We start from the raw sequence: 23,598 nt of genomic DNA, 5'->3' as shown, positions 1-23,598 counted from the left end.
CCGATGAGTTTTGATCCGCTGATCTGCTGAACTAGCAGTCAGTTGAAGTAGCTGCAGTACTGCACTCTAACCACTGCGCCACCTTGGCTCTTTAATAAAAATAATAATAAAAGCTTCACTTATAAACGAAACCTACAGTGCTAAATTCTCTGTTGATGTAGGAATAGCATTCAAGCTCTGCCTCACTCATCCAATTTAGACATTTTCGGAGGGACCTTTCTGAAGTGGATGGGACTTTAGTCATGATCCTAAATCCTCACCGATTTCAACAGGCGGAATTGCTTCCGAACGAGAAATCCATGATGAAAACTAGTTCAGTTCAGCTGAAATATCAGTTGAATGTGTTTGCGGATGCTATTGTGCTTCAGGTGGACTTTTTGATTCAGAGGGGTGATTTCAAATGGATTCTGAACAAGAAAGGGCCCATCCCCACAAGCACACTTGCTTTCATTTACATTTACAGGTAGTCCTCGATTTACGACCACAATTGAGCCCAACATTTGTGTTTGCCTCATGCTCTTTGGCCTTCTCTTTTTGTATAAGTTCTGGTATGGTATAGTATGGTCAGGGGTGGCCTTCAAAAATGTTAGCAAGTGGTTCTCTGCCCGATTGCTGGCTGGGTGTGGCCATGGTGGGTGTGGCCTAGTTGGCCTCCTGCACCATGGGGGAGGGGTGCTTTTGCCCTTCCCGGGCTCCGGAGGCTTTCCTCGAGCCTCTGAGTGGGCGAAAACAGCCTCCCCAGGCTCTAGAGGCCCTCTGGAGGTCTTCCCAAACTTCCGGTAAGCCCGTTTTTCACCCTCCCCGAGCCTCCGTGCTCGCCTTGCACTTACCTGCATCCAAAACGGCCATGTGGGGACTCCGGGGAGGGATGGGCAGGGCCAGTCAGGAGTGAGATTTGGGGGTTCTCTGAACTGCACAGAATCTTAGCTAGAGGTTCTCCCGAAGCCCTGCGAACCCCCAGCAGCCCACTCCTGGGTAGGGTAGGGTAGGGTAGGGTAGCGTAGGGTAGGGTAGGGTAGGGCATGGCATGGCATGGCATGGCATGGCATGGATGGATGGAAAAAAAGGAAGGAAGGAAAGAAAAAGGAAAGGAAAGGAAGAGAGAAACAAGGAAAGGGTAAAGGAAGAGAGAAAGAGAGAGAGAGAAAGAAAGCGAGAATGAAAGAGAAAGAAAGAGAGAAAGAAAGAAAAAGAAAGAGAGAGAAAGAAAAAGGAAGAAGGAAAAAGAAAGAAAGAAAAAGAAAGGAAGGAAGGAAGGAAGGAAAGAAAGGAAGAAAGAATGAAAGAAAGACTTTCTCATTTGGGACCAGAAAATAAATCAGAAAAAGCTCCCCTGGTAGATTCCTATGGGAAAAGTGATTGTGAAGTAGCTTGAAGTGATACCAACAGCTCCATCTTAAGTCCACTTTCCTCTGGTTATGTGAGAGGGGGAGTGCATGCACCTGCCCAGTGCTTTCCCAGTGCACACCTAAACACAAACTTGCTCAATTGAGACCCACAAGAGAAAACATCCACACATGGAACCCATTATTTCATTACATAATGTACCTATAGATATAGATATGGTCATATTTGGGAAGGGTCCTGGAAACAATTCCTGAATCCGGTTCTGCATGCTTTCCCTTCCCCCCGGTCTTGCTTTAGATGTAGTTACCCCAAGCTTCGTTTGAGTCATGCAAGGAGAAAACTAGGTTGCGACCATCTGTGTTTGGTCTGGCTAGATTTCTTTCCTACTTGGCCTACTTTAGAGTTCCTCTAGGAAGATTTATAGCCATTGCTGTAGCTTAAGTGTTCAACTACCGAAGAGGGAGAAATTAGTATAGGTTGCCTGACACAGAAGAGTTTTTAACTTCTTTCCTGGCCCAAATATTCCTGAAGGCAAAACTAAAATCGAGAAGCACTTTCCCAAGCAATCATAATTTAAAAAATTACCATACGATCAGCACTAATCAAGCCAAAATTAAGATAAAGGTAAAGGTTTTCCTTGTCCAGTCGTGTCCGATTTTCTCTGTTTCTTAGCCGAAGGAGCATTGTCCGAAGACATTTCTATGGACATGTGGCCAGCAAGATTATACGCCAAGGTACATGGAATGCTGTTACTTTCCCACCAAAGTGGTACCTATTTATCTACTCGCATTTGCATGCTTTCGAACTGCTAAGTGAGCAAGAGCTGGAGCAAGTAACGGGAACTCACCCATCGCGCAGTGCTCCGGGTCTCAAACTGTCAGCTTTCCAACTGAGAAGCTCAGCATCTTTAACGGCTGAGTCATCACACCCCTCGATAAAAATAGTAAGTCTCCATCCAAAACAAAAAAAAGTGAGAAAGTAAAAGAGATTTATTAAAAAGGGAGAGATGATTGCATTCAACAGGAGTGGTGCAAAATAAAATAGAAAAAGGATTCAACCTCAGATTTCTACGTTGTCGACGTCCTTTTGGACTTAATTAAAAAAGAAGGAAAGCTGTTGTTAAGGATATTTTCTATTTTTGTTTTGTTTGGAATCCTCAATTCTAGCAGAAAGTAAATCTCCAAATTATCGGGGAACACGGATGCAAATGTGTGGCTCCTGTTGGAGAAACTGGAACTGGTGCTGTCTTCTCTCAGTGGTGGTAGAGGAGGGCCAGCAGATAATTTATACTGTATTTATACTGTGTTCAGCATTAAGAGGTTAATCACAGTGTGGGTCTATCTGAATTCCCTTGGGAGAAGATTAATGTTACCTAGCAACCAAAAGCAGTTGCTATTAGAGGTAAGATATTTTGCTGGAGGGATCCTTTCCGTTTCTTTTTTCCTTTTCTCCTCCTTCCCTCCCTAAGTTAAAGCATTGTGGTGTGTTTGTCCTTATCTTAATTTCCCGTTGCTATTAAAAGTTAAATGAAAGTATTAATACACAAGGGCGTACAGGTATACCTATATGTATATATACACATACATACATACATTTATATACATATACACACAGAGATACATACACGTACAGGCATACACACTTTTACATGGACAATTATTCCCAGATGGAATTTTGAGTGTTAAAGAGAATAATCAGGTTGGACCGTGAGAAAAAAGTGGATAAATGAGTGTGGGAAGCTACTCCTAGGAGAATGAAATATTTTGAGAAATATTTAAAAAGGCAGGATAAAATGTTTCCCCTAAAAGAAAATTAATTTTTTTTTAAGGGAGACAGAAACTCAGAGCCCTAGCACCCTGCGCCCCAGCAGATATTTGTGCCCATTGAGAAAGACTGGGCCATCTTATCTACAAGACAAAAGACGTTCAGCTCCAGGATGATGGGATTAAGACATGACCCTTCAGGACATAATAGGAGCTGCGGTGGCGCAGTGGTTAGAGTGCAAGTACTGCAGGCTACTTCTGCTGACTGCTGGCTGCCTGCAATTTGGCAGTTCAAATCTCATTAGGCTCAAGGTTGACTCAGCCTTCCATCCTTCCGAGGTGGATAAAATGAGAACCCAGATTGTTGGGGGCAATTTGCTGACTTTGTAAACCTCTTCGAGAGGGCTGTAAACAGTGGTGGGATTCAAATAATTTAACAACCGTTTCTCTGCCCTAATGATTTCTTCCAAAAACCTGTTCACCAAACTGCTCAGAAAGTTAACAACCGGTTCTCCTGAAGTGGTGCGAACTGGCTGAATCCCACTACTGGCTGTAAAAAAAAAAAAAAAAACCCATTTTCAAGACATCTGGAGGTTCAAGAATTTTCCATCATCTTCATAAAAACAGTTCATATCGGTCCAGGCTCTTTTTTAAGGTGCTAATTAACTATTCCACTTTTAACATCTGCCGTGCTCTTGCAAAGAACGATTGCATTATCGAGTGGATGGCAGTGTGTGTGGCTTGACTGCAAGTGTGTTTCCCGACACAACATAGGAGGTGGTGTGGGTTTCTTTCCCCTCCCCCTTGCAGCTCTCTCAGCAACAGTCAAGCAATAATTTTGGCAAGGGTCCTTTTTAAAAGACACGCTCCAGTTGGTAGCCAGACTTCACAAAATAGTTCATATGGTTGCTTTCTCATGCGCCGCAGGGAGTCCGTTTTGGAGCATAGGCTTAAACTGGGCCTAAAACCCAGCATAGAACTAAGTTTCTCTCTATCTCTCATCTCCCTTCCCATCCGCCCTCCCGCCACTCTTGAGCTGCATTGTGATATCCGTTTGTCAATCCGGGTTTTTCAGATTTACACATTTTTTTATATACCGTATTTTTTGGAGTATAAGATGCACCTTTCCCCCCCCCTAAAAGGGGGTGAAAATGTAGGTGCGTCTTATACACCGAATGTAGCCCCGCCCACCCTCTGGCCCCCACCCTCTGGCCTCTGCCTCCCAGCAATTTACCTCCTTGCAGCAAGCAGCAAGGAAAAAACAGCCCCTTTCAGCTTCAGCACAGCCTAATTAGCACAAGTTGATTGAATCGGCCTCCTGACTCTCAGCTGTTTTGCCCCAGCCTCTGCTGCTTGCTGCAAGGAGCTAAATTGCTGGAGCAGATTTTTTTTTTCTTCCTTGTGCTAATCAAGCTATGCTGAAAACGAAAATGAAAGTAAAGCAGGCTGTTTGCTGCAACAAGGCAAAATTGCTTGGAGGCAGAGGCAGATTTCTTTTTCTTGTTTTCCTCACCCAAAAAGATAGGTGCGTCTTATACTCTGAAAAATATGGTATGTTTACAAAATTGTACAGGTTTTTGCCGGATAGCTAAAAAGAAAGGAAAAAAAAAAAACATGGAAGTTCTGATGAAGAATGTCTGTGAAGATTCTCAGTCATATTCTCAGTTGTCCCAAAAGTGCTTTTTCCAAGAGGCAATTGGGACTTTCTTTGTTTTTATTTATAGGTTTTTTACTTCTCATCAAAAAGCTTCTTCAGTTCTCAGAACCTCCTGGATGAGAAGCGAAATATCTTCAAGAAAAACAAAGAAAGTCCAGTTGTCTCTTGAAAAAGCACCTTTTGATGAAGAAGCAATGAGCCGTGGTGGCGCAGTGGTTAGAGTGCAGTACTGCAGGCTGCTTCTGCTGACTGCTGATTGCCAGCAGTTTGGCAGTTCAAGTCCCACCGGCTCAAGGTTGACTCAGCCTTTCATCCTTCCGAGGTCGGTAAAATGAGGACCCAGATTGTTGGGGGCAAGAGGCTGACTCTGTAAACCGCTTAGAGAGGGCTGTAAAGTACTGTAGAGCGGTATATAAGTCTAAGGGCTATTGCTATTGCTCTGAGGATAGAAAAATAGATAGCATCTTAACACGTTCTTGCAGCATTCTATGGTTCTATAAAATTCACTTTAAAAACACTGTTCTGGTTGACTAGATATAGATATTCACCTTGGCGATTTATATGGTCTTCTGTTGCGGTGTGTTGCTAGTGGTATGCCAGGGAGCCCCAAATAGGTGTAGCTAGGGGAAAGAAATGGATAAGGCAAGAGTGAAAATTGAATTTGATTCAAATTAATTTGAAAATAAGTATGGCTAATAGAATTACTCCCTTGCATATTAATAATGTTCCTTTTCAGTCTTATTAATAAACACAGCAACATGCTGGCAAATTCTTGGATGCTGTCCATCCGTGATGCAAACTGTGCAAGTTAACAAAGTCCCTTAAAGCTTAAATTAAAACAACCCAAAATCAGACTTTGTTCAGGTCCTGTAATGAATTTCACTTTGTTATTGCTACAATATAAAAACTGTAGCTAATGCCAGCATTTTGTTGATGCATTTTTAATTGGCATGGATAACATGCTAGCATTGCATTAGTAAATTTCTACTTTTTTTTAAAAAAAAAGGTTTTTGTATATAAAGCTAATGAGATCTTTCTGCTGCTTTCTAAATCTTCCTTTTCCCCCCAATCTTCTTAAGGATTAGTTCCTTCACATATGTTTCTCAGTGAAAACCAGTCACATACCCTGGAGCTGAGGACAAAGGCTTCCGAAATTAACACGCAACTTGGTGTTTGCTATTGTGGGTTTTCCTATTTTATTTTAAATCTGCAAGTATAGAAATGCAAATTCTGTTTTAGTTGGGCAGAGGCTAATTAGGTTTCAAGTGAATGCAAATGCAGACACTCGGCTCCTTATTTATTGGGCGAGATGGATGCTTACTTAATGAGTTCATTGCATAATAGTGTAAATGGAAGACTTAAAAACTGCAGTCTGTTCAGTTTTCTCCATTTCACAGCTGGTTTGGAATTGCCTTGGGAATCAAGTGACCTCGAGCTTGCCTTGCTGCAGAATTTGCCTTCCAAAGCTGGTTTTCTTCACTGAGTTTCGAAACCCATATTTTCCAGCACAAGGCACTGCGGGGAAAATATTTGGGGACCTTTGCCCCCACCCCCCAAAATCACTTGCTATATCCTTTACAGCATACCACTTAAAAGTAGCCCATATCACTCATTAATTTATTTGCATCTTGTAACTCTTTGCTTGTCAACAAGCTCATGGCCTCTAATGCTTTTCTTCTAGGATTTCACCTCTGGCTTAGACCATTTGTGGGAATGTAAGGACTCTAGGCTGGTTCCTCTTTTGACTCCACCTCTAGGCTCTGCCTGTCCTTCTACAATAGCTATTTTTAAAAGAGAGTTGGTGGCTTTTTACCTCCCTGCCCTTTTGTCTTTCTGTAAAGAAAGTTTAGAGAAGGAATTACCAAATAATAACCCCCATAAATATCAGGACAACTATTCCTGAAATCCTGCCCCCTTATATTTAAACTAAAACAAGAAAAAAAATATATCCCAAAGGTCATACAAGAGCCAATCTTTGAGAACGTCAGCATCTTTCTTGGGAATCTCACAATCTTGCCCAAGGTCTTGTTGGAAGAAATATCTTTCTAGGTTCTGCTCCAAGTGGGGAAAAAGACACTGGAAACATGGAGACTGCTTGGAAAGATGGTTTAATGGTGGACAGGATCACACGGCTTGAGTTCCTGAACAGAAAAAGGGCAGATACAGGGAGTCCTTGGGTTTTTATGCTCTCTCTGGCTTTGCATTTCCTGGGGCCCCGAAAGAGTATCCTGATTGGTTGTCAGACTCCCAGGGGGTGGGGGTCTTAGCTAGCCTTACTGGCTGATGGTCACATGTGCTTCCCAGGTCACATGTGGTGAGTTTCTGCTGCTATTGTGTAGAGGGCTAATCCTATCTTTGTTGGATCTTTGGCAATTCCTACTATGGCTCTGCCTGAAGGAGGTAGATCTTTGTAATGTAGAAGAGATTGGCCCAGGCCTTAATGGCCATTGACAAAGGGTGGGGGCAGGAAGATGGGAGCTGCTTCAAAACATGTTTATCCATTTCTCATCCAGGGAAATATAATATTCTGCCTTTTTCATATTTCCTAAAATATTTCACTCTTCCAGGAAAGGGGTGGGTGCTAACTTCCTACAGTCTCACAAGATTTTGGCATTCGGTTATCAAACTTTGAGATGAGATTGTGAAATCTTGCAGTTGAGATGGAGCAGTCTGAATAGCTCAGCAGGGTCAAGCGACGGTATCGGGGGCCTGTGAAAGCTACTATTTCCTAGATTACAACAGGCTGAACCTTTAGAAAAAGAGTTGCGCAAGTAATATACAAAATTATTTATGACCCTGCTTGCCATTTTGCTTCTATTTTTCATTGACAATGGGATATGTACATATTGTGGAAAAATAGAGAAACAGTTTGGATTTTAACAGTTGGGTTTTGTATTTCCAAAGATGACTATGACCACAGTTTGATTGTTTCTTCTCCCCAGCAAACTTTGCAACCTAGAAGTACTTTTACTTTGACTTGGGACAAGATTGCATCTTTATAGAAGCCTACACCTAAAACAGTAATTGTTCAGACATGAGCAAATCCCATCACAGTTTTCTCTTCCTATCTTTTCTCCTCCCCCCCCCAATTTTTAAGTGCTTTGCCAGATAAAGTATTATTGGAAACTCAAACACTCGCAATTCCTTTGTAAATTTTCAGTTGGCCTAATGATCTACCTATCAATTCCAAGTTTCTAACAGATTGACGAGTTGGAAGGGACCTTGTAGGTCACCCAGTCCAAACCCCACCTCACCCTGCCCAAGCAGAGACCCTACACCATTTCTGATAGATGGCAGTCCAGTCTCTTCTTGAAAGCTTCCAGTGATGAAGCTCCCACAACCTCTGAAGGCAACTTCTGTTCCATTGGTTGATTGTTCTCACTGTTAGAAAATTTCTCGTTATTTCCAGGTTAAATCTCTCCTTGTTCAGTTTCCATCCATTATTCCTTTTCTGGCCTTCAAAGGTGCTTTGGAAAATAACTTGACCCCCTTCCTCCTCTCTGGGGCAGCCCCTGAAGCATTGGAAGACTGCTATCCTGTCTCCCCTGGTCCTTCTCTTCACTAGACTAGCCGTGCCCAGTTCCTGCAACTGTTCTTCCTATGTTTTAGTCTCCAGGTCTTTGATCATCTTAGATAGCAGGAGACCCGACACCATTTCTAACAGATGGCAGTCCAGTCTCTTCTTGAAAGTTTCCAGGGATGAAGCTCCCACAACTTCTGAAGGCAACTTCTGTTCCATTGGTTGATTGTTCTCACTGTCAGAAAATTCCTCCTTATTTCTAGTTTGAATCTCTCCTTGATCAGTTTCCATCCATTATTCCTTGTCTGGCCTTCAGGTGCCTTGGAAAATAGTTTGACCCCCTCCTTTCTATGGCAGCCCCTGAGATATTGGAAGACTGCTATCATGTCTCCCCTGGTCCTTCTCTTCACTAGACTAGCCATGCCCAGTTCCTGCAACCGTTCTTCATATGTTTGGGAGATCTTCCCTGTGATGTCTTAGTAGTTTTGTTAATTATGAAACCTCTCCCTTTCCAAATTAATATATTTGATGACAGTCCAGTGGTAACAGGTAGCTCTCAACTTAGCGCAGTTCATTTAGTGACCCTTTGAAGTTACGACGACACTGAAAAAAGTGACTTAGGACTGTTTTTTATACTTATGACCATTGTGGCATCCCCGCGTTCATGTGATCAAAATTCAGATGCTTTTCATTTTTTTAAAAAAATAAGTATTTTATTCTATAACGAAAAAAGAAGTTCATAGTCAGACAGATACATGTCAATGATGATGCTTCTGCTTAAACTGAAGTCCACAGTAACCACATGTTCCTGTTTTTGTATCTTTGTCCAAATTTATATACACTTTAGGATGGCCCAAAGTTCCTCCACCACCTTCACACCATACAACTCTAGTTTCGATTTCACTCACAGGTTGTTCAGCAATTAAATCAATTGCAAAGTTTTCATTCACCTCTTTTTGTCGCCCAACAAATCGAATCCTCCTGTAGTCTTTTTTTTCATAAACCTGTCCCGTGTGCGTCACCGTCTCACCGGTCGGGCTTGTCACGACTCCGTAATTCCTCCCCAACGTAATTCGCACAGAAGCCGGGGGCAATTTACCCCCCAGTGAAATAAATCCCGCCCGCAATGCCCCTCGCAAGGGCAAGGCGGGCGCCGCCATTTCAGTTACTCCATCTTAAGCCTTCCCCACAAACTCCGCCCACAAACCAAAATTCAGATGCTTTTCAACAGACTCGCCTTTATGACAGTTGCAGTGTCCCGGGGTCATGTGATCACTCTTTGCGATCTTCTGACAATGGGGAAGCCAGATTCACTTAACAACCATGTTACTAACTTAACAACCTCAGTGATTCATTTAACAACTCTGGCAAGAAAGGTCGAAAAATGGGGCAAAAGTCCCTTAACAAATATCTCGCTCAGCAAACAGAAATTTTGGGCTCAGTTGTGGTCGTAAGTCGAGGACTACCTGTATTGTGTACCACTTTGCTTGAGGAAACAAATAATGTAACCAGGGGTGGGGGAAGAGGAGAATAGCCCAGAGGTGGGTTTTAGCAGGTTCTGACCAGTTCTGGAGAACCGGTAGTGGAAATTTTGAGTAGTTCAGAGAACCGGTAGTTAAAAATTCTGACTGGCCCCACCCCCATCTATTCTCTGCCTTCCAAGTCCCAGCTGATTAGGAGGAAATGGGGATTTTGCAGTAACCTTCCCCTGGATTGGGGAGGTAATGGAGATTTTACAGTATCCTTCCCCTGCCACGCCCACCAAGCCATGCCCACCAAGCCACACTCACAGAACCGGTAATAAAAAATTTTTGAAACCCACCACTGGAATAGCCTTATTTCTTGTCCTTCTTCTCCTTGAAGCAGGAACCTCCATCATGGGTGGGACGGAAGAACTCTCTACAACAGGGGTCTCCAATCTTGGCAACTTTCAGATTTGTGGACTTCAACTCCCAGAATTTTGGGAGTTAAAGTCCACAAGTCTGAAAGTTGCCAAGATTGGAGGCCCCTGATCTACAATATCTCCAAAGTCGTTGGGCCTCTTGATGGTAAACATATAAATACAAGGAGAGTAATTCTATATGTTGTAAGTTAAAACATCTGTGCTTATTGGAAGCCTCCTTGAATCTGGATCTAAATCTAACACTATTGTTTCTTCTTGTAGGACTGTGTAATCAAAGTATCCTTTAAAAAAACATAACACGGTAAAACTGAAAATTTTCTCTCTACTTGCTTTTTTAAAATTTTCATCTCCCTCTCCCTCTCTTTAAAAAAAGGAGGAGAGCCTTTAACTACTAACAAAAACCAGTTGTGTGTTGGTGATTTAAATGCTCCTTTCAGCTTCAATTTGTTGCTCACACAGTTTGGTCTTGGCAAAAGCCAGTTGCTTGTCATGAGCGAAATCTGACAAGAATGTCTTTCAAATTCCCGAATATTAAACTATTCAAGCAGGCAAATAGAGCAAGGGCATAGACACGATATGCACTGTGTAATAATATCACACATGATGTTCGCTGTTACTTTCCCGCCGAAGTGGTACCTATTAATCTACTCACGTTTGCATGCTTTTGAACTGCTAGGTGGGCAGGAGCTGGGGCAAGTAACGGTAACTCACCCATTGTATGGTGCTTGGGTGTCAAACTGTCAGCTTTCCAACTGAGAAGCTCAACATCTTTTAACAGCTGAGCCATCACACCCCGTCTCCATCTTCTTAATTTGATAGTTTAACCTTTTCCACCATAGGAATGCACGGGCTAATTTTCCTGTGCTTATCAAATGGGTATAAGATAGAAGAATTGATTAGACAGTGTAAGGACACGTCCCTTCCCTTTTTCTGCTCCCCAAGCCATGAATATATCAATGGAAAAAGGAAGATCTACATTTGCAAATCTGGAGATGTAACTGCAAAGCCCTATGACCGGTTTGGGTTGTGTAAATTTTATTTTTTTCCTGTCACAGAAATGTTGTTCTGGGTCACGAATTCAGATCAGGGGGGAACCATGGAGGCCAACAAGGCCTCTCCAGTTCATTAGAACCAATTGAGTCTGCACACCAGAAAGTTGCCAGCACTCTGTGCCTCATGCTGGGGTATCTGGCAGATGAATCCATCTGGGAAAAATTCCTAGAATGGAGCGTGTTTTAAAACCACACAACTGGAGGACTGGAAACTAGTATTCCTTCCCATTTTTCATGCTTCTTAAGCCCTCGGTGTTGAACAATCAGTTCAATTTCTTAATGATTGTGTAAGTTTTTAAACGCACACTTTGGGAGAAAAAAGTGTGATCTCGGATAGGTGGAAAACACATCAGGAGTGAAGGGATATAAACCAGATGTGCGAAGCATATGAGTAAAGAATGGTACATTCCAGTAGTGGGTTTCAATTTCGGTTGCTACCGGTTCGCTCATGGGCATGCACAGAGACATCGAGGCGGGTGGGCAGAGTCTCTGCCACCGCTGCTACCATTTCGCCCGATCTAGGGCGAACCGGTAGCAACCCACCACTGGTACATTCCATCTAGATTCTCCCTCCCCCCCCCTTTTTTTTTTTGCTGAATGAAGGTGTCCAAAAAAAAAAGGTATATATGTACGTGAGAAAGAGAGTTGATACCTGAAACAAACAGCATCATTTTTGGGTTGAGGAAAAAAGGCTTACAGGATTATTTTATCTACATACTATTAAAACACTCCTGCTTGTCTGTTTTGCAACCTTCAGTTGAGCAAAGCAGCATGTCACAGGGCAACAATTTTTGCATCAAATGGGCTAACTTAAAGACTGTGTTCAAACTCATTATTCCCATTGGATTGAAATTTGGCAACTGCCATACTGCCGTGTGGTCGTGTGATTATCTTTTCCAGGGCTGCCTGCCAGCTTTCTACAAGGAACGTCAATGGGGAAGCCAGCAGGAAGTCGGAAGTGGCTCCTGTTCTCACTGCTTTTTTTTTTTTTTTTTGCTCCTCTTTTTCTATTTCAGTTCTAAGGAAATATCTCTGAATTGATGAGCCCAGAGGTCAGAGGTTGTCTAGTGAAGTTCTAAAGAGTCTGGCACGCTTGTTCTTTCAGGGTTTTTTTTTTTCTTTTTAAGTCCCTTCCACTTCTCTTCACGTGTGTGTGTGTAATTCTTCTTGTGTAGTTTTAGAGTTCAGTTTAGAGATTTAAAAATCATGAGTCTCTAAGAGGAGCATGCTGTTGCAATCACATCCTGCCTGTAGTTTTCAATAGGCACCTGTTTGGCTAGAATGCAAACAGAATATTGACTAGAACAATGATTAAAACAAGTTTTTGGACTCGGTGAGCACAGTTCTTCTGTTTTTAATCTCTGATTTATTTGAGAAAATTAAAAAAAAAGAGTTCCTAATTCGTACAGTTTTAAATATTCCACATTACTGTTTTAGAGCGATGGCTGAATAGGATATCTGTCTATCTCTCTGTCTGTCTGTCCATCCATCCATTCATTAAATATCATCATATATCATCTAATCATCTATTTATTATCTATTTCTGTATCTAGCTATCTAGGTATCATACTTCAGAATGGAATGGAATGGAATGGAATGGAATGGAATGGAATGGAATGGAATGGAATGGAATAGAATAGAATAATAGAATAGAATAGAATAGAATAGAATAGAATAGAATAGAATAGAATAGAATAGAATAGAATAGAATAACAGAGTTGGAAGGGACCTTGGAGGTCTTCTAGTCCAACCCCCTGCTTAGGCAGGAAACCCTACACCACTTCAGACAAATGGTTATCCAACATCTTCTTAAAAATTTCCAGTCTTGGAGCATTCACAACTTCTGGAGGCAAGTTGTTCCACTGATTAATTGTTCTGTCAGGAAATTTCTCATCTAGCTATCCAGCTATTCAGTTATCAATCATCCATCTATCATCCATCTATCAAATATCATCTATCATCTAATCATCTACCTATTATCTCTCTCTCTCTCTATCTATCTATCTATCTATCTACACCTATCTAAATTCTATATCTATCTATCTATCTACCTATCTATCTATCTATCTATCTATCTATCTATCTATACCTATCTAAATTCTATATCTATCTATCTATCTATCTATCTATCTATCTATCTATCTATCTATCTATACCTATCTAAATTCTATATCTATCTATCTATCTATCTATCTATCTATCTATCTATCTATCTATCTATCTATCTATCTATCTACACCTATCTAAATTCTATATCTATCTATCTACACCTATCTAAATTCTATATCTATCTATCTATCTATCTATCTATCTATCTATCTATCTATCTATCTATCCACACCTATCTAAATTCTATATCTATCTATCTATCTATCTATCTATCTATCTATCTATCTATCTATCTATCTATCTGTCTATCTATCATCTATCAAATTTTTAGTCATCCATCTCACAGTTCAAGGTGACTCTATAGTGGCTGGAAAGTTGCTTTTTATATATCCATAAGATCCTTTGCCCAATCCTTGAGTTATATTAATAACATAAACTCTTATGCACATTTGAAAGTCAACAGAAAAAATAAATTTCACTCCATTTTAATCATTTACCCTGTGTCAACCTCCAGCTCGTGTGTAGAATCTCAGGCTGTAACTCTGTATTCTTATTTCAAAGCATTTGAATGTAGTAAGATTAAAAGATTTGTGGGAGTGGGTTTCTTTCTTTCTTTTTTCTTTTTATATGCAGGAATACTTCCAGTATGTCAGGATTTCAGGGAGATAGAACATCTCACTGAATATAGCAAATGCAGCATTTATTCCCCCCCCCCTTTTTCCTTAGTTTTCCTGGGTTGTGAAAACTGTTCTATTAATGGGTGCCTTTCTTTAGTATTACCATACCAAAAAACAAAGCAGCATTAAATGGAGATTGAAGGGAGACTTCAACTCCCATCAGCCTCAGCAAGAGTTAGACCCCAAAACATCTGGATGGCACCTGTTTGCCTGTTCATCTTGGAGGTTTTTCTTCTCAGACTTGATCTATCAAGCAACTAATGCCTTTGACAGGATCTTTTTTTTTTTAATTGCCCCCCCCAATCTTCCAAACTGCACATGTGCAAGTCCAGTTGATAACCAGAAGGCAGCTTTGAAAAGGTCACCAGTGGACATCTCCCGAATGATCTCGTTCAAGCAGTTGACAGCTGCCGTTCATTAAAAGAAGACTTCTTTCCAAGAGGACCGTAACCGTAATCCTGCATGTCTTAATATGGAGTCCTATCCATCAATGACTTCTTAGAATGCAGTTGTGTAATCAACAAGAGTGTCATCTTCTCTTAATTTCCTGATAGAACCTCGGGCCAATTCTGTAGAGGCAGCGACAACAACCAGGGCTTCGTTTTGGACTCGTGCTCGTTCGCTCGCCTTTCTGAAGATCATGCTTTCCGTTTCAAAATCCAGCTTGGGCTGGGATGAAAATGATTCTAATTATGTCATCCCTCACTAATGAAAGCAATGGGAAGCATTAGCTCATGGATGCACCAACACTGGAGGTTTTTAAGAAGAGATTGGACAACCATTTGTCTGGAGTGGTCTAGAGCTGTGATGGCGAACCTATGGCACACGTGCCACAGGTGGCACGCATAGCCATATCAGTGGGCACGCACATGCACGCACCGGCCAGCTGATTTTCAGGCCTTCTGGGCCCACCAGAAGTAGGGAAACAGGCTGGAGGGCCTGGGGGAGTGGGGAAGGCCCATTTTTTTTTCTCACCTGGCTCCAGATCCTCTCTATGCATCTGGAGAGGACGAAAACAGCCTTCCCCACCCCCTCGGAGGCCCTCCAGAGGCCTTCCAGTTGGACAGGAAGTGGTGTTTTTTGCTGTCCCCAGCCTCCAGAGACTTCTAGAGAGGCTTCTGGAGGGCCTCCGAGGGGTGGGGAAGGCTGTTTTCAACCTCCCCAGATGCATCGAGAGGATCTGGAGCCAGGTAAGAAAGAAAAACAGGCCTGCCGGGCAATCATGTGCCAGGAATGGGGGGGAAGGGGTGGTTGCGCACACATGCGCAGGGCAGGGCGCATAGAATTATGAGTGTGGGCACGTGTGCGTGTGAAGCTTCCCCCCCTTCCTGGGACGTGATGGCAAAAAGGTTAGCCATCACTGGTCTAAGGTCTCTTGCTACAGCAGAAGGTTGAGCTAGAAGTCCCAAAGCTGCTTTTTCAAGAGGCAAATGGACTTTTGAGAAGACATTTTGCTTCTCATCCAAGAAGCTTCTTCAGCTCTAACTTAGTGGCCTTTACAACTCTAAAATAAAAGAATGTAAATGACCAACTGTCTGCAAGGAATATCAGTCCTTCCATTCCCCACCATCCAGTCAGAGCTGAAGAAGCTTCTTGGATAAGAAGCGAAACGTCTTCAAAGAAAAATAAAGAAGTCTAGTTGCCTCCTGAAAAAAAAAAAAGCACCTTAGGGATAGCCATGGCCTGGATGACTGAGAATCTTCATAGACGTTGGACTAGAAGACCTCCAAAGACCTCCATTTATAGCTAACCTTATTTCTCAGCATATCAAGGTCTCCACCTTCTCCTCAACCCAACAGGTAGCTACTTTTGTGGATTACTCATTCGGGCCCATTTTAATTTACTGTAACCAAGATTAAATAAATTGAGTGTAGATGGAATATATTATGGAATATATTAAAACACAATTGTTTCCTGCTTTGGGATATTCTGAATTCCAAAACCAAGACAAGAAAGGCAAGCAGAAGACAATACTCTGAAGTTCTGCCTGAGCATTTACAGACATAGATATTCTAAGCTTAATTATGGGTTTCATGATGTGTAGAAACTGCTTTTATTCCCTCCCTCTCTCCCTCCCCATAAGATCTTCCAACCTTCCTGAAAAGTATAGGTATATTTATTAAAGAAGGCAGGCATTGTACTGTTTTCCCTAGCATAATTATAGCACTTGAGATTTCCAGGCAGGCTGCATATATGTAGCAATTTCATTAGCATTTATAAGGTAAAAAGTAAAGGTTCCCCTCGCACATATGTGCTAATCGTTCCTGACTCTAGGGGGTTACAAATTTAACAACGGCAGTTGATTCACTTAACAACTGTGGCAAGAAAGCTTGTAAAACGAGCCAAAATTCACTTAACAAACATCGCGCTCAGCAACAAAGAATTTGGCCTCAGTTGTGGTTGTAAGTTGAGGAGGTGAGTTTCAAAGCAGTTAAATACCAAGGCACTATTGTTCCAAAGGAAAGAGCTACATGATAAGATATCTTGTTTTCAGCTATCCTCTTTCTTTTTTAACGAATAAACCATGAGCTTCTTTTACCTGTCTGCCTCCTATTTTGTGTTCCATCTCAGCTGACATATCAGTGATTGGATTGATCCAAGTTGATAACTGATGGGCGTTTGTAGTCTTAGCAGCTTATTTAAATTAAAATCTGCCTTCATGATGATTTTACCAGAATAACAGATATTAACCCTCCAGGAAAATGTTTTTAATGTTTAAATATTTTTTATTGTTTGATATGCCATTTCTATGTTGAACAGTGCGTTTTCTAGGTGTCCAAAGTGTTAACATATAAACATCATCATAACCATTATAATCATATATACATATATATGCGATAATATCAATCGTTATTGAAAAGTATACTATCTTCCATTATAGCATCGATTATATAACGAGTCAAAATACTTACTCATCAGTTTTTCTTTCTCATGTAGTCCATATTTTACATAAATCCACTCCTCTAACCTCAGTATCTGTCAATTAACCATTTGTAAAATAGTTCCCATGTTATAAAATATTCCGAGTCTTCTTTTCCTTTGATTTTTAGGGTTAACCTATCCATTTCTGCACATTCCAGAATTTATTTTGATTATAGCATCATCTATAGGGGTTCCTGGATTTTTTCAGTATTGTGCATATACAATCCTGGTTGCTGTTAGAATATATAAAATTAAATATGTGTTTACCCTTATTATAGTTTCCTGGAAGAGAGAATTCCTCTACAGCAGTTCTCTCTCCTGGCAATAGAGACAGAAGCTATTTTTCACAGAGAAAGCTATTAATGTCAACTCTTTACATGCCATGTTCCACTAAGGATGTGCCATGGCTGTAGCTTATTTCTGCAATCATGGCTATCAGTCCAAATTCCTATTATATTTAGCGCATCAGCGTCCCCTGTTTGGTAGAATAGGCCAACTGAGGTTTAGCAGGTGTTTGAATTTTTTAAGCTTAAATATTGATGGACGCTGTCTGAATTTGAGCCCCCTATTTTCTCTCCATCCATCAATCATTCATGGCTTTAAGATACCTGTGTTTCCCCTTGCTGTTTCCCGATACCAGCTGTTACCTGAGATGTCATTCAATAGAACCCAAGAGTCCAGGAATTCAAGCTTGCCTTGGTATGTGAGACCTTTCTCTAGCCATTTCTCTTCCTCTCCACCCTGCTCAAATTAAAATCAGAACTACAGAATAAACAGGATAACAGAGCTGGAAGGCACCTTGGAGGTCTTCTAGGCTCTCCTATACTATTCCAGACAAATAGCTGTCCACCTCTTCTTAAAAACCTACAGCGATAGGTGGCCAAAATGTACCCAAATCTAAATCCCAAGTGCTGGAAATGCAACCAACACCAAGGAACCTTCTTTCATGCTTGGTGGTTATGCCCCGAAGTGAAAAAGTATTGGACCAAAATACGAGATTTTTGGCCTCCCAACCCCCCCCATCACGTTTTTGCCCTCCCCAGCCCCCAGGAGCACTCTGCAGGCCTCCCAAACCCTCTGCTCATCCGGTTTTTGTGAAAAACAAGCCTGTTTTTGGCAAAAACGGGATGTGCAAGGCGGGGTTTGGGGAGGCCAAAAATGTCTGTATTCGGTTGTATAAGATGCACCAAGATTTCTACCCTATTTCAGGGGGGAAAAACTGTGTCTTATATTCTGAAAAGTACGGTAAATAGTATAAAGAATAATCCCTATACAAGTAATTTGGGGAAAAAAGACTAGTCATACGTTTCCGTATGTGCATGGAGTGATTATCACTAAATCACTAAATTATAAAATTACTTTGGGAATACAATATTCAAGCCCAAAACTAACTCTTTAAAATGCCCAAATATATGAAATACTTCAAAAATTTGATTATTATTCTCATTTAACAATTATTTAACAATGGCTTATCTCCCATAAAAAAACCGCTTAATAATATAAAGGGATATAATAAATTGTCAAATAAGAGAAATTAAATAACCTGTAAATTTTGGATATGGGATCAAGCACAAAAGAATTGTAACCGATTGATACACTTTCTCTAATTGTAATGGATGATGGTTGTTTTATGTTTTGTTTCGTTTAAAAAAAATAAAAAAAAATAAAAATGATTATTATTATTAGGAGGCAGTATGGTCAAAATCCAAAGAACAGTGGCACTCTCTGGTAAAATAGAAAAACATACTATGAACATTGAAATAGCATGGTCATTTATTTATTTCCACTTAAAGAATCTAGTTACTTTTTGATTTCTTTTTTTGCTCTGCATCTACAAGTCAGTATTGACTTCTGCTTGTATTCTGTTGATTTTTCAGAGAATTATCCTACTGATGTCACCTTATTTTGATGAAGAACTTTTGAGAGCACTAATCGGTTCCGTTACATTATATAGCTAAAGCTTTATCTTAATTTTTATGACCGCCTTTGAGTCAATGTTGACTCCTGGCAACTGCCTAGACAAGTTTCTGTGATTTTCTTGGCAAGATTTCAGAAATGGTTTGTCATTGCCTCCTTCCCAGGGTCGCAGAGATTGACTGGCCCAAGGTCATCCAGCTGGCTTGGCACATAAGGTTGGACTAGAACTCCCAGTACCCAGGTTTTACCCTGGTACCTTAACTACCCCAGCAGGCTGGCTGTTCTCTTACTTTTTAGCTCTTTTAATTTGACATAATTTTAATACTGTAGTGAAATAATTTATTATTCCTCAGTCTGCGGCTCTTACTTCTATTTCTCATTTGAATCAGTTTCATATTTTGTTGGTATTTGAATTATTGTTCAGTTTTTATTGTGCAATTTTAATAGGCTGTAAGCCTCCCTGGGGAAATTTGGTTTCAAAAGGCAGCTTGGGCGTTTTAAGAAAAAAATGAATAATTGGCCCAAAAAGAATCAATATTTTAGGAGGTTCCCTGTATAGTTTTATGTTCTATACCAAAGGGGGAAGAAATGGATCACAGTGATGAGAAGGTGGTAGTGGGTAGGTGGGCCGGTGTTTGTGTTCAAACACATTTGAATTTTCTCCATCTTTTTGAGTCTCCATCTTTTTGAAATCTCCAAATGCAGTAAAGATTTGGTTTGCTTGTCCTGCTTTTCTTTCCTTCCTTCCTTCCTTCCTTCCTTCCTTCCTTCCTTCCTTCCTTCCTTCCTTCCTTCCTTCCTTCCTCCCTCCCTCCCTCCCTCCCTCCCTCCCTCCCTGTCCTTCCTCCCTCCCTCTCCCTCTCCCCTCCCTTCAAGTGCTAAGGCAGGACTTCCCTCAGACCCTCCCTCCCTCTCATTATAATCTCCTCCCTCTCTCTTTCTTTCCTTCCTCTCTCTCTCTTTCCTTTCTTCCTTCCTTCCTTCCTTCCTTCCTTCCTTCCTTCCTTCCTTCCTTCCTTCCTTCTTTCTTTCTTTCTTTCTTTCTTTCTTTCTTTCTTTCTTTCTTTCTTTCTTTCTGCCATCAAAAATCATTTCACATCACAATAAGCCTTTTATTTAGGGAAATAAATAAACAGTATTTTAGGGAAAATACTGTTCCTATTGCTTAGAACAAGCCAGCTTGATTTCTAGCTTTATGGTAGATGTTCAATTTTGTTTATTTTTCTTCTTCCCCTCCCAGTCTAAAACTTTTAATTCCCTTAATTCCTCAGGGAAGCTGCTGGTTTAACTAAACTTGGGCCTAAGAGAGCTGTTTATCCCCCAAAGCCCTTCTGTTTGTCTAAGCCACATGCAAGGCAGATGGACCCTATAATGATCCTCTTCCCCTCCCTTCTCTTCTTCCCTAGATGCAGCAGCTCTTTTACGAAAACTACGAGCAGAACAAAAAAGGCTACATCAGAGACCTCCACAACAGCAAGATCCACCGTGCCATCACTTTGCATCCGAACAAAAGTCCACCTTACCAGTACCGGCTTCACAGCTACATGCTGAGTCGAAAGATAGCAGAGCTGCGATACCGGACTATTCAGCTGCACCGAGAGATTGTCCTCATGAGCAAATATAGCAATACCGAAGTCCGTCGAGAGGACCTTCAGCTGGGAATCGCGCCTTCCTTCATGCGATTCCAACCGCAACAGCGCGAGGAGGTGTTGGAGTGGGAATTCCTGACAGGGAAGTACCTGTACTCCATGGTAGATGGGCAGCCACCTCGCCGAGGCATGGACTCCTCTCAGCGTCAGGCCTTGGATGATGTCGTGATGCAAGTCATGGAGATGATCAACGCAAACGCCAAGACTAGGGGACGGATCATCGACTTTAAGGAGATACAGTATGGCTATCGAAGAGTGAGTCCCATGTACGGGGCGGAGTACGTCCTTGACTTGCTACTTTTATACAAAAAGCACAAGGGTAAGAAAATGACCGTCCCTGTTCGGCGACACGCTTACTTGCAACAGACCTTCAGCAAAGTCCAGTTTACGGAACATGATGAAACGGATGCCAAAGACCTGGCCAGTAAAATCAACCAGGATTCAGGGTCCTTGTCTTTTCTCTCCAATTCTCTTAAGATGTTCGTCCCGTTCCAGCTGAGCAAGTCCAAATCCGAGAAGACGGAATCCAAAGACCAAAAGATCAACATCTTAATTCCTCTTTCCGGACGCTTCGATATGTTTGTGCACTTCATGGCCAACTTTGAAAAGACTTGCCTTATTCCTAACCAGAATGTCAAGTTGGTTGTCTTGCTGTTCAACTCCAACTCGAATCCCGATAAGGCGCGTCAGGTGGAACTGATGAGAGAGTATCGTATGAAGTACCCCAAGGCCGACATGCAGATTTTACCTGTTTCTGGAGATTTTTCCCGAGCTCTGGCCCTCGAAGTAGGATCTTCTCAGTTCAACAATAGGTCTCTGCTCTTCTTTTGTGACGTTGACTTGGTTTTTACCGCAGAGTTCCTCCAGCGGTGTAGAGCCAACACGATTATAGGGCAACAGATTTATTTTCCAATCATCTTTAGCCAGTACGATCCAAAGATTGTCTACAGCGGGAAAGTTCCGAGCGAGAATCACTATGCTTTTACACAGAAAACTGGCTTCTGGAGGAACTATGGTTTTGGAATAGCTTGTATTTACAAGGAGGATTTAATCCGGGCAGGGGGGTTTGATGTTTCTATTCAGGGCTGGGGTCTTGAGGATGTGGATTTGTTCAACAAGGTGATTCAGGCTGGTCTCAAGACGTTCAGGAGCCAAGAAGTTGGCGTAGTCCATGTACATCACCCGGTTTTTTGTGACCCTAACCTTGATCCAAAACAATATAAAATGTGCTTGGGTTCCAAAGCATCAACGTACGGTTCTACGCAGCAACTAGCTGAACTGTGGCTTCAAAAACATGAACCAAATTTCGGGAAGAACACAGTTGCAAATGGTTCCTTGAGGACAGCTTAATATCCCGGGAAAGGGGGACATTTAGGAAAAAAACAAAAAAACAAAGACACTGTATCGCATTTTTAAAAATTTACCCTAATTTATTTTTTCCTTTGAGGAAAATGTTTTGATAGTTGATTTTTTTAAGATGACCACATAAGGGTATATTTTAGAAATTCCATTGTTTTCTTACGAGGACCTTTCCAGCTTTTTTTCTGAACAAAAACTGTGATCAAACTTTGCCTTTTGGGGAAAATGCAAATAATAATTATGGGGGCTAACACATTAGGACTTGCCTGGTTCTGACAACTTGAAATAAGTATTCTTTTTTTTTGTTGGCTGATAAACGGACCAAATACGTTAATAAAGGAGAAAGGAAGCTTAGAATTTCTACACATGGTACTTTTCAAAGCTCAAACTTAGTTGCTTGGGCAGTTCCGGTGGCAATTAAATGCAAATTGGTATAAATGATTCACCTATTTTTTCCCCCCATCTGCAAGAATGTGTATGTGTGTTTGTGAGTGTGGGTGTGGGTATGCGAGTGTGTATCCATAGTCCCCCTTGTTGACTAATTTGCCTTCCAGAATGCTTCATTTGGTTGCCTCTTTCAGCCTTAAAATGTCTTTTTGCTCAAAACGTTGTCAAGCAACCAAAACAGATGTGGAAAACGAGCACAATGTTGTTTATATACACTGTTGTCTAAAAAAAGAAGAAGGAGGAGGGAGAAATGTACATTTTTTTTCCTTGCCTGGGTCTAGAGCTGACTTTTTAAAAAAATCCATATCAGGTTCTAAGTAAGATTTTTTTTGTATAAAAACCGTCTTGATGACAAAAGAACAAAGCTTTAGTTAATAGAGAAGAAGGGCGATTCTGTGCCAGAAGAATCCGCAATTGTAAATCCAAAACACTCCGAATTAAATATGTTGGGAAAAATATTTATTTCCCCCATTGGTTAACAGTATTTTGGTTGGGAACAAGTTCCTACATTTCCTTTTGCTTCATTTCCTTTCCTTTTCTTTTTCTTTTTGCTTTCTGTACTGTGTAGGGCTTTAATTTATTTAACATCCTTTGTTTTTAGGTCCCTGTCTTTTTTATTTTGAATAATTACTAGTCATTCATATTTATGTATCATAGAAATGTATTGCCTGTTCTTAACTGTTTTAAGGTTGCTTCCACCTCCTTGCTCTGCAGTAAACAGTTCCTCCAAAGATTCTTCTAACGCCTCCTCTTTTATTTGCTAAATTGTCTTGTCTGTCTGTTTAAAGAGTAATTGGAAAAAAAACCCGGATATGGTTTTTTGATGCTCCAAAATGTATTCCATTTTTTTCCAGGAGTGGGACCGAAACTGTGAGAGAAATGCAAAAAAACCCCCACCCCAACACACCCTGTATCTAAGCACAGAGCAAAACGTTTAAAACTTGGGCATGTTGTTGCAAAAAATAAATAAAATGCATTTGAATAAAACTAAGGCTACCGCATTGTTGCAATTCCGTTAAAACTTCTCTTTAAGTCAAATTATTTGTAGCACGTGGCACTTCAGTCTCATAATTCTGTATGGTTTTTTTTTCAACAAGCTAAGATCAAATGGTTTTTCCACAATACAGGTAATCCTTGACTTACAACAGTTCATTCAGTGACTATTTGTTGTGGCCCGTCAATGGCCTGTGCAGATTGTAGCTGATTCCGACAACGAGGAGGCTGGTGTGGTGCTGCGCCAGCAGCCTGTGCAGCTGGCACCCGAGTCAGACAATGA

General features: G+C 41.2%; 1 protein-coding gene and 1 pseudogene across 1 annotated transcript in view; one reads left to right on the top strand and one right to left on the bottom strand.

Moving 5' to 3' along the window:
- Positions 1-23,309, top strand: part of CHSY1 (chondroitin sulfate synthase 1) — a 108,272-nt gene extending 84,963 nt beyond the window's left edge. Inside the window, exon 3 of the mRNA XM_034424702.3 lies at positions 20,274-23,309. Within this exon, the coding sequence (XP_034280593.1) occupies positions 20,274-21,866 (1,593 nt within the window). The 3' untranslated portion in view covers positions 21,867-23,309. The remainder of the gene's footprint in view (positions 1-20,273) is intronic.
- LOC148112158 (NADH dehydrogenase [ubiquinone] iron-sulfur protein 6, mitochondrial pseudogene) lies at positions 8,990-9,461 on the bottom strand (annotated as a pseudogene).
- Positions 23,310-23,598: the final 289 nt, after the last annotated feature.

The sequence above is a fragment of the Pantherophis guttatus genome, chromosome 13 (genome assembly GCF_059756535.1).
Source record: "Pantherophis guttatus breed Tessera chromosome 13, ASM5975653v1, whole genome shotgun sequence".
In the NCBI taxonomy this organism is placed as follows: domain Eukaryota; kingdom Metazoa; phylum Chordata; class Lepidosauria; order Squamata; family Colubridae; genus Pantherophis; species Pantherophis guttatus.
Note: the sequence above shows the minus strand (reverse complement) of the source record. Positions and strands in the feature narration are given on the sequence as shown.